This window comes from Osmerus eperlanus, chromosome 16 (genome assembly GCF_963692335.1).
Source record: "Osmerus eperlanus chromosome 16, fOsmEpe2.1, whole genome shotgun sequence".
In the NCBI taxonomy this organism is placed as follows: domain Eukaryota; kingdom Metazoa; phylum Chordata; class Actinopteri; order Osmeriformes; family Osmeridae; genus Osmerus; species Osmerus eperlanus.
Window position 1 is genome coordinate 3,898,088 of NC_085033.1, and position 11,579 is coordinate 3,909,666.

Consider the following 11,579-nt stretch of genomic DNA (forward strand, 5'->3'; position numbering starts at 1 on the left):
TTGTACAACACATACTCCTTGTATCCAATCCCAATCAACACTAAGTACCCCATCTACATCCCAGACCAACTTGGACATCTCAACTGAGCCATCTAATATAACTTTATCGGCCCATCTCTCTGTTGCTACATTACTAGCCCAACAGTGAGGCAGTTCAAGGACACACACATAGCCTACAAGCTCCCCCTTCAGCGAGCTGTGGGAACAGCAGTCTATTAATGACATGTATTGGGTTGTTTTGCATATTCAGTACAGCTCAATTGTTTTCGTGAGGATTATTATTATTAGTCTTCCACTTAATGATAGATGATGTTCGATGATAGATACATCAGCGTTGAAACTTGTCAGAACAGGCACTACACACCCATGGGGATTAACCCGATAGGTGGCGCAATAATCGGGCAAATATACAAAAAGAATGAGTCCTGCAACCATGTGTCCTTGTACGAGACTGAATAAAAAAGTCAATGGGGCCTATATAATCTGCCATGATGTATAATAATAGCTTGACAAAATGCATATAAAAGATCAGAATTGTTTTTATTAAATTCTGTTTGTTTTTGGCAACATAAACTTAAGCATGAAATAAACAAGACAAGTTGATGTTGACATTCCAGCAGATGAAACTGCCAAAGAGAAAGAAAAAGTCAATTTATTTAGGCGAGGAGCAAGGCACAATATGCTAAGAAACTAAGCCTTTGACAGCAGCCTCTTCAAATAGACCTTAACGCAAGAAGTCAAGTACAATGTCTATTGTGTAGGCCTATTGTGTAGGCCTATACTTCTGTGTATCCCAGGTAATGACTGACCTACAGTCTCCTCTCAGTCCTTTTGCTCTTCATAATGGCCTCTCGGCGTGAACCAAATAGACCTGGAGAATACTGTGGACCTTTTTGTTAGGCAGCTATACTGCAAGTACAATGGCACACCAAAGATTAGAAATCAATAAAAGGGAAAAACAATGAAATATAAAGGAGATCCTAACTAGGTAAATTCTGGCTATGGTTATGTAAATATTATAGCATTTTAGCAGCACAGTGATGCATGTGACCTACATTTCTGAATTGACAAAATGGTTAAAAAAAAATATCCCAAAACTATAAAACAAAGAGCAAAGCTGAAAGAAATGTACAGACCAGACACGTACAAAGCTGTTAACAAAGCAAACATAAGTTAATCATAATATCACCAGCTTGTACTGAAAGTAGTAATTATTTACAACAGTTTTATTTTGTAATAACCTTCCATATTTCACATGTGTAAACAGTTCCATATCACCTTGGCAAAATCCTCGGTAACAGTGTACAAGATTCATAAAACAGTAACATGAACACAGTATAAAACACACAATAGTACCACAGACATGAATAGTAGTTAGTTGGGTGTTTGCCACCCAATGAAGTCCATGTTCACAGGATTTAGATTTCATAAAAGTATCTTCAGTTTATAAGAAAACGCTAAGATAGCACAGTAGTTGAAAGTGTTGAGTTCCTTGTGGAGCAGGGCTGTCATTTCAACACTAAATTGACTCTCTAAGGTAAAAGGTTTATGACCATTTTTCCATAGATAATGATAGCGGGGGCAGGGTAGAAATGCAAGAACAGACAACCAAGTACTCCATCCCAAATATGTCCCCTTTGGAAGGAGTATACTATTAATGTGATGTGATTTGAAGTCTGGTCAGGTACCATATAGACAGAGCCAACTTGTCTCTAGCCATGTGTCAGTCAAGCTCCAGTGACCTTTCACCTGGAAGTGAAAAAGGAGCCCAGTGGACTGGTGGGAACATGACCTCCTGGCAATGTCACATGTAGAAGACCTCTTGGTTCTGTTTGGTTACTGTGGAGATGGAGGAGTCCGTTTCAAAGACAACATTCAGAAACTGCTGACTCAACTTGAGGACAGGCATTTCCATAGATGAGCCCATGTGGATGTAAAGGTTTATTGGCGGAAATGACTCTCTGTCCCTGGTGAGTGAATGTGACTGGGCAGATGTACTTCTCTTGTGTGTCTCTGCCTCAGTTGGTTTTGGGGTATATCTTCTCATAGAAGAAGTTCTGGGCGAGCAGATAGAGTTCCCCGTCTTTCTCTCGGACGGCGTGTGCTCGGACAAACTGGAACTGCTCCAGGGCAAATTCATAGAACTCGTTCTCCATCTTCCAGATGGCTGACTGCTGCAGTTTTGCGATGGACTCCTTGGTGGGGGGCTTCTTCTCGCTGGTCTTCCTCAGATGAGACTTCTTACCTGTGGGAAGATTGATTTAAAGTACAAAATCAGAAACACAGCAGGAGTCATAAGTATACAGTATGTGCATTGGTTTTTCCAGGGTTCCCACAGCATGGACCAATGGATTACCATTACTTACAATTACATCCTTGCATGTACACTCTTGTGCATAAAGGAATACTTTTCATTATTTGCTGAACATTTTGTGGCTTGGAAATCCAAACTGTTTAAATTGTTCAGGTTTTCCATGTCTGTGTGAACCCAGGTTTCATCGCGTTATGGGAGTCCATTGCAGTGTACCTGTTTTGTAGAGTTCTGTGGCGCCCCTAAAGAATCGTGGCAGCGCGGCCTCCAGCATCATGACAAAGTCTTCCAGCTCCTCAGTCACCCCCACCAGCAGGTACTCATTCACCAGGTTGTACTTGGCCTGCTCCAGGGCCCAGTGACTGCCTACATTCCTGCAGAGGATCGATGGAGAGGGACAGGAGAATTGAGTGAGAGAGGGGAGGTTAAGATGGTAGAGAGAGGGGGGGGGGGTGACAGATTGCAAGGGGAAGTAGATAAGAAAAATTAGAAAGAGGAGAGGGGAGAGAGGAGAGGGATGGTAATGGAGAGTGGAAGGAAAAGAGGGAGAGTTGAGAGGGAGGGAAATTGATTGGTATCATCAGGGAGAGATAGCATCAAGACTAGCTAAAAGCTTACAGAAAGCTTGAGGGGTACAGCAAAACGGCAGCACCAACACTACTCTCTCAACTGTGAGAATTGAGATTCTTACAGTTGACAAAACATTGACATTCTGGTGGCCAGGTGTAGAACGAGGAGACCATACCAGCATTCGGAGTAGTGACCACAGAAGAAGGGGATCTGTAACCAGAGCTTCTCTGGAGCGCAGTCCGAGCCTCCCGCAGAAACACACTCATCAAACGTCTGAAACACACACACACACATTCCCGGGTTAATACAACAACCACTAGCACACAGGCTCACACGTTTTATAACACGTTTCAAGTCCATAGCACCCTCCACTTGATCACATTACGAACACTTTATAGAACCTGGATGACCAGTTTAAAACCAGAAATGACATTTATTTATTTTAGTAAACAAGATCAGGGTGGTTATATTCTGCTAGTTGATAAGTGTGAGTCAGACCTTCTTGTCTCCTTGTTTCCTGCGCCTTAGCCCAGGCCTGTAGTCATCCCCAAAACGCAGGAAGTAGTAGTAGGAAACCAGGCGTTCGATTGGGTCCCGGATTACATTAATATAGATGGGTTTGTTCTTCACCCCAAATCTGGACCAACAGAAAAGGTTGTGTTGAAGAGCGACCATGCAATTACCTGCATCACCACAGACAATGGTGATTCCATTCCGAACCAGCAACCTTCTGATTACTAGCCCAATTCCCTAACCGCTCAGCCACCTGACCCCCCCCATGCTTATATGTAGCTCTCACTTGGTGAAGTCCAGGAAGGAGACGTGTCCATGGTAGATCGCCGGCTTCATCTCCCGCCACGACGTCACGTTCTTCACAAATCGCACCTGAGCAGACAGACAGGACAACAAACATCCAATAACCAATCTTCAACGTTTCCTTTCTGTTCCTCTCCTCGACAACACACTGGTCCTCTAGCATCTCCCGATCAGAGGGTTGCTAAGTGTAGTATCTAAACACCGTCAAAGCAATTTCCTGAGGGCCAAGAGTGGACAACCTGACAGCAGGAAGTGTGACAACTCGCATCCCCTTCCATCTCTAAACATCGGACCATCCAGCCCCACTCACCTGGTCCTGCATGGACATGACGGGGTTGTTCTTGGTGGTGTTGATGTGCAGCACGTGGAAATGGTTCTTGGCACACAGGTCGTAGGCGATGTTGGTGAAGGAGGTGCTCGCCGTCTTGGGGACGCGGTTGTAGATGATCACCACGTCCTCGGCCCCCGTCGACGGGGCCTCCCGCTCCCTCAGGCCGTCCTGCGTGTGCCGCTGCTCGATCTCGCGCACCTCGTGTCGGGCGATGGCCCGCTCTGCCGACAGCACGGAGAGGGTTAAAAAGGGCCAGTCGATCACTAATTGACAGTCAACAGTGTGGGAGCTGCTATGTTCATTTTAACATATTAATAGCCATATACGTCATTGAAAACAATGGGGTTTTGAAGTAAACACACCATATTGACCAACAACCTTGGAGAAATACATAGCACAGGACTTCTCATGTGCTTTCCCCCTGGTGTGAATCAGTGTCAGGCCAACCGGTGACGCTGGTAACAACAATGCCTCAGATCTCCGCAGGAACACAACACTTGAGCTCCTAATACCCGTGGGACCTGGGCCGCGACGCCAGGCCGAGACACAGGCGTGCAGGCAGCTGGCACCGAGGGGCAATTAAGATGTCATCTGTGATCACCCGTCGCCCCCCTCCCCATCTCTTTATACCCAGCACATACCCCCTCCGCCCCCTCGTTTACACGCTCCCTGGCAGCTGTCGGATGTCGACCGATCAAAGCTGGAGTTCAACGCCACACCGCTGCACGCTAGCAACTGTGGCTAACCGTCTGCTGCAGCGAGGGGTGTGACAGGTGTGGGCGGTCGGTGACCGTCACTCAGAAAACAAACAAACAAACAATGCATTAAACATTCGTTAACCATGCATCCACTGAAGGCTTCATCCCAGACTCTGCAACGCCTCGTTTGATTTTCAGATCAGATCTCAGAGACACTCCAAGTGCTCTCTCCCTACCCTCACCTCTAACCAGAAGACCAAATAACAACAGGTCCGACTGACTCCTCTTTATTAAGGGTGCGATATCTGCCAACAACTGAGTCAGTGCAGTGGACTTGGCTGTGGTCCTCTCTCTGTGAAGAACAGGCTTTGCTCCAACCACTGTATCAGAGGGCGCCAAAGACACTTAAGCTTAATGGGCCCCTCGGAGGTCATTTAATTACTGGACAAAAGCTGTCTCTATGGCCCTGAATCACTTTCGCCACACACGGTGTCTCCTTTCAGTCCCCATTTCCGCTGGTTCCGCCCTCGTCTCTGTGCATTTAGGCCATAATTACAACCTCACAAAAGGAAACACAGCCTTAAACACTGGAACTACTAGAAAGCCTATTAGTCCGGACTCACAATCCAAAGACCAAAGACAGAGCTGGAAATATTTACTGAAGCAATTTCGTGCTTGATTAGAGTTGCCCATTCTGAGTCATCCTTCATATTTGTTCGCCAAGTCCGCAAATGACAGGTTGTCATGTATTATAGCCATCTCGTAAGATCTTATGGGATAATAAAACACAGAGAGAAGATGATCCTCTCTCCAGGCACCTCATAAATCTATCATACTCTACAGCTCTCCATCCCTGAGCGGGTTAGCCCCCCGAGCCCAAGCCTGGGATGAGGGTAATAGAGATTGGCTATCACCAGACTGAGAGGTATACGCCATCTATGGTTCTGCTTCAATAGCGCTCGATTGCAAAATCAATGGAGGATGACAGGGAGATCTAGGTTGCTGCTGTAAAAATGGAGTGCTGTTTTTGTATCCTCCTGTAACGCAGGTTTAGATGTGGGGGTGGGTAGAAGCGGGGGGGGGGGCTGTGTGGTGCTTCACAAGGGACAATTAGCACGACACACACTCAGCTACATTGGTCATTTGTGAAGATCTGCTTGTGTGCTAAGGGATGATTATTACACGCGCAGGTGTGTCTGAGACTCGTTTAGGGGGAGAACTGGAACATCAGTCGTGCATTGCTAGTGTATGAACAGTGTTCCCAAAACGTATATACACAGTCAACAATCCCGGATCTGACTTCTTAGTGCTGTCTTCTGGATTTATCAATGACTGAGATGAGCTCAACAACACAGACACACACAGTGCAGTCACTGTCTATTTGCCCAGCTTGCAGCCACTACCCCCCCCCCCCCCCCCCCCGTTCGGAAGATTCTTTCCATTTCATCTCTTTGCCTTTCATCTCTCTTTTACACACACACACACGCGAACGCACACACACACATCTGTGACATGTTTAGGAAGAAATGACAGCAGCACGACAAGTTATAATTCTATTTCCTTGCAGTGCTCTTTTTAGGACCGATTACTGTAGCGGGGGGATGGTGAGGATTTTCCTGGGATTGAGTCACAAATGAATCATTGATGCTCCATGAAAGCTCTCATTCACATCCAGCCAGGCAGCTGAGGTCTAGACAGCTGGAGGAGAGAGGACAGGGACTGGGCCGAGAGACTACTGAGGCTGGCTAGACAGACCAGGCAGAAAATCAGGAGAGACAGTCGAATGATGGTTCCTGTGAGGAGGCCTTCCAGCAGCATCACAGACAGCGCAGTGGATGAAGATCCATGTGCCAGTAGCCCAGCTCACTGGCTTCTCCATTCGCACAAACACAATCCCAACTTTGGCCTTTGAGGTGAAAACCCATTCTTTCGAACCAGATATTTTTTTTTTGCAGCCTGTTAAATCTCTATTGTAAATGACGATACACGTAACATTCTTCTATTGTTGATTTAATAGACAGGACACAAGTCAGCTTTCATGGACATTGGACATGGATCTGGTTCTGGTTCCTGCAATTACAAATCAGGTTGCAGAGTGTATAATTACGGAGAGAAAGTGAACCCTGAAGACCTCTGATTGGGTGTTCTATTGAATGGAGGATGGGCAATATCTTCGTAAGTGATGTTCACCTCGTACAAATGAGACAAGTCAGGCCTAATCACAGACAGCCCTGTCATTTCACTCAGCCATCCCGGCACATCACATCGCTCTGACAGGTGAGTGAGCGCGAGGCCTGCAGTCTGTCTGCCACAGCACAGACTGACAGTTAGAGGAGATTATAGAGCAGTTTACACAGATGGCAGCTTCTTAGCACTAATAACTATCTAACTTAACATGCCTTGTTAAGAAGGGCCACTAGCTGTCAGGGTGTAGAATCGATTTGACCAGATCTTGCCTTGACAAGACTTGTCACTGAATCAGCGGGAGAATGAGCCAACATTTATAAAGCCATCTGTTCTTCAAACGATTTTGTTAAAAAATAAGAGGGAAATTGAAACCCAATGTATTTCTATAGAATCTTTTCCTAGTAGGTAACCACAAACCTTTCTCCCAGACCAACACAAAAATAGAGTTTGACAGACGTACAATGCAGTAAAAACCACAGCATTGCCAGCTATCTGAATATAGAAACAAACATAGCTTACATAACAATGTAGATCCAGTGACTACAACAACCCCTCTCTGCTTCTCGGCCCATAACAGCTTCAGATTAATAATGCATAGACTGGTGCCTGGGGAAAACGGGCAGAGCTGAGGGCAGCTATTCATAGAACAATTAAAAGAAGGTGGAAAGGTTAATAGGACCCACCACATTACCAAAAAAGCCTAATAGAGATTTCGCCCCTCTAACAGGAATGTGTCAGTAGGGCGCTGATTATGTTGATTAATACGTAGGCTAATGCCATTGTAAACTACCTAGCTAAGGTTACTAGGTCTATGGTTAGCATCGTGTAAACAGCCATGTAAACGTTGCCCATCCTCAGCGCTATCAGGATCCCCACGAACAGTCGCCTAAGTATTTGACTGGTGGAGATCACTCATGAACAGAAACATCCGGAGGAGGCCAAGTGTCCTCTACGTGACACGTTACTTCAGAGCTGAGAAGAGGTCTTTGGGGAGCTGGTAGACAGGCAGTGCCAGCAGGGTACTGTGCTAAAGAGGAAGAGAGTGTAACTGTCAAGCACAAACATGATGATGCTGGTACACTAGACATGAGGTAGCAAACAAGATGAAGGCAGAGGCAGGACCACAGCTGGGGACACTGGGTGCAGGCGGAGATGGAGAAAAGTGGAGCAGTTCACAGAGACACACTCTCTCTCTCTCTCTCTCTCTCTCTCTCTCTCTCTCTCTCTCTCTCTCTCTCTCTCTCTCTCTCTCTCTCTCTCTCTCTCTCTCTCTCTCTCTCTCTCTCTCTCTCTCTCTCTCTCTCTCTCTCTCTCTCTCTCTCTCTCTCTCTCTCTCTCTCTCTCTCTCTCTCTCTCTCTCTCTCTCTCTCTCTCTCTCTCTCTCTGATGAAATTGGTTGTAAAGCGCTGCAGGCACATCTTCTCCCCTCTTTTTGGGAAGACTTACAACTGGAGCGGCTAGGGGTTTGAATATTCCTGCAATGAGACCAAAATGTAATGTGAGTTCCCCACTCCTCCTCCCCTTTGATATAAAACTCTGCTCTGAAGCAGAGGATGTATCCAAACATGTTGACAGCCCTGCTGTTTGGCCACAAAGGATTAGTCTATAATCTACCAGCAGCAACCCACACCCCAGATAAAGCAGCTGTTTATGGTTATTGACTGGCAACAGACGCCCTCTGATGAAACTAATATAATTACGAGAGATTATGACAGAGGAAGCTGCAGGTCTGTATTCTGAAAGAGAATGCTGATCAGCGTTGTAAAGCTATTGTAACCCGCTTCCAATCACTTCTGTGGAGGAATCCCACCTGCTTTCACGCATGCTTAACCACCTCGACCGCATCATTTGTTACAACCCTGCGAGAGCGACAAGGGAGCTGGCTGCTAGGAGACTGGTCTCAATTACACCGAGGGTGCGAAACAGTTCATAACAACGCGACAAGCTTGTCTGTCAGCGTCCCTCCAACTGCAGGATGGACTTACTATCCGGCCAGCCTCACACAACTTTTCAGGGGACACATTCTTCGCTAAGTGCGCGGTGCCAATCGTGCGTTCCCCAAGCTCGAGCTGACACCATTAGCACTCTTTCTGTCCACACCAGATCCTTTCCTGACACCTGTGTTTTCACTGTGTGCTCTCCTCCATTAGGCTCTGTGGTGGCCTGGTTGGGAGCAGTGCTGAGTGACAGACTCTCTCTGGACCAGGAGACGCTACAATAAAGCTACAGAGGCCTGTGTAGAGGAGGCCAGCCAACAGACAGTGAATGACTCAAGCCTTTTTATAACCCGCAGGGAGGCTAGAAGCTCACTACTGTGTCAAATAGAGTTCAAACATGGATCTGAGTGCTCTGGATGATGGTAACAGAAACAGAACCGAAGCGGAAGAGGCAAGATGAGGGCTTTCATGGGAGTCTGGCCTACGTAGCAATAGTTCATCTGACTATAGCCAAAGCCTTTTACAGCGTGGAAACACAAGTCGTCATGTCTAAACAAGCTGGCTGAGAAGTGGTGAAAAAGACAGGTGTGGTGCTACACTTCAGTTACACGGGTCATAAGGTGACAGGTTTATAAACAACATTTCTATTTGTGCTGCTCCTAGCCAAGCGTGACTCGCCTCTAGAGTTACAGGGAGGCACAGTACGCCTCTACTACCCCCTAATGCATTTGGACCCTGAGCACCTCACGTTTTGCCTCATCGTCTCTGCCACTGTTGACCTAGCCTAAGGGCCTGCCATAGGGAGAGAATGTTGTCAGATAATACAAGAGCAGGCTCACCCCAGCAGGCATGATTTCAATGCAGCAAGGTTTCATTAAACTCCAGGCAATTAGCTTTGCTTCCCTGCTGGACACTTTAAATTGGAAAAGAGATTTACTTTCGGTGTAAAAAAAGAGACCCAAACAGGGGTAGGGGAATAAGAAAAGGAGTCAGGTACAATGGAAAGGCTACACAGGAATTTGCAATTAACATTAGAAGAACAAAAGAGAAAATCATTCTTTTGGGGTCAGACCAGTAGCACCTCAGCAGCATCTGGTCCAACAAGGCTGGGAGCTGTCCATCACACCACCCCTGTCAAACCTCACAACTATTTGGCTAGGCAGCACATCATTCTGGCCTCCAGCACACAGACGTCTGCTCCTTGGAGCCATCCATCAGAGGTTTTGCCAAGTCAACAGATTCTTAGGGTTGAGCGAAAGGCAAAAGACAGTTCCTCATATCTGATTTCAACATCTTATCCTTATGCAACCTAGCAGCATTTTTAAGACTCATTCTGTACAGTAGTATAACTAGTATCACATGCACACACCCCAAACATACAGCTCTGAAAGTGTTATGCAATGAGAAGAAGCATTACGCCTACAGTGCAGAGATAAATAGATGTAATATACTCTCAGTTGGTCTTTAGTTTCTTCTATTTTGAGGTCTGAACTGGACCTGAGATGAAAACACACAGTTTCTGCCCCCACTTAGAAGGGATTCCCCTAACCTACAGTGTTGGGATTAATGCAATAACCCTCTCTTTGTTGAGGCCTAGAGTGCCTAAAGTGCCTATAGTGGGAAAACTGTTTTCTATTCCAAAAATTGTGGACACACTATTGGACATAAGGTTTGTCTAGACAGAGTTCCAGTATAGACTATGTCCACTATTGCTCACTAAGAAAATCATGATGAAATCAAAGGATGCTGCATGTGCCAGGCCCAACAAGGCACTTTCTGATCACATACCATCAGGCTTACCTTAAGGTTTGAAAACTCTACATCCTGTGTCAAATTAATTGCCAGTGCTGGATTTCCCTGATACCCGTCAACTGGAGAATTATTTTAAATGTTAGTCCCGTGTATTTTCTATCAATTAACAGATATTAATTCATTTTAATAAATGTCTATGTTTTATGACCTGGAGCCGCTCAGAACGGACTGAGGACACCTCAGCCAGCCGGATCAGAATGGTTCGACTGCGGTACTTACCGAGCTTTCCTCGGGACTCTTCCAGCTTCTGGATTTGATTCTCCAAGAAGACCATGGCTACGGCGAATGCCAATAGCGCCAGAAGCTGAAACTTGGGCGGCAGCATGATCCTTAGTAGCCCCATCAAACAATCCAGTAAAAACGTGTTATTCCATGTCAGAAATACAACAATAAGAGGCAGTATAACGTTGGCAATTTGCTACCAGGAGAGCGGGTGTCTGTGCATGGTGGCCCTGTATTTCCAATGATGTTATCCAGTGATCAAATCCCTAATCCGAGAATATAAGATTTGGGTAAACCGGGTTTGTTTATAAAATACTGTACTTTCAAAACATTGAACAGTACAAGACGCACCCCGTTTGTGATTATAGTGCCTCTAACGAGTAGTTATTGAGGCTTGTGATCCTCTGGCTGTGCCAGTCTTCTAGTCTTGTCCCGTTCAGCGTAGGCTACTCCGCACAGCGATCGTCGGCGATGGGGGACTTTTCGTATCATAAATGCTATTGGTTGCTCCAACAGTCCACTAAAATGGTCAGGGTTTTCATTCGTCGGCAGCTAACGCCTGTTGACGCGATTGGATATTTTCTTTCAATTTCTCCAGATTTGGCGACAGGGAGCGCTGTTCACACATAGCTGAAATGTAACTGCACTGGCGGTCGCAAAGAAGAAAGGCGACCCTCTGCCAAGCCAAAAAGCAC

General features: G+C 46.1%; 1 protein-coding gene across 2 annotated transcripts; it reads right to left on the minus strand.

The window, feature by feature from the left end:
* Nucleotides 1–521: 521 nt before the first annotated feature.
* On the minus strand, nucleotides 522–11,364 carry hs2st1a (heparan sulfate 2-O-sulfotransferase 1a). Of its 2 annotated transcripts, XM_062480787.1 has the most exons (8): nucleotides 10,882–11,364; nucleotides 4,008–4,249; nucleotides 3,681–3,766; nucleotides 3,380–3,518; nucleotides 3,057–3,154; nucleotides 2,528–2,685; nucleotides 1,999–2,245; nucleotides 522–1,839 (listed from the first exon to the last, which is right to left on the minus strand). In XM_062480787.1, the coding sequence occupies exons 1-7, from the start codon at nucleotides 11,003–11,005 to the stop codon at nucleotides 2,019–2,021; spliced, it is 1,074 nt and encodes a 357-aa protein (XP_062336771.1). In that variant the 5' UTR covers nucleotides 11,006–11,364; the 3' UTR covers nucleotides 522–1,839; nucleotides 1,999–2,018. The 2 variants fall into 2 exon arrangements, with proteins under 2 accessions (XP_062336771.1, XP_062336770.1); XM_062480786.1 differs by having other exon boundaries at nucleotides 522–2,245; nucleotides 10,882–11,362.
* Between the last annotated feature and the right edge of the window lie 215 nt (nucleotides 11,365–11,579).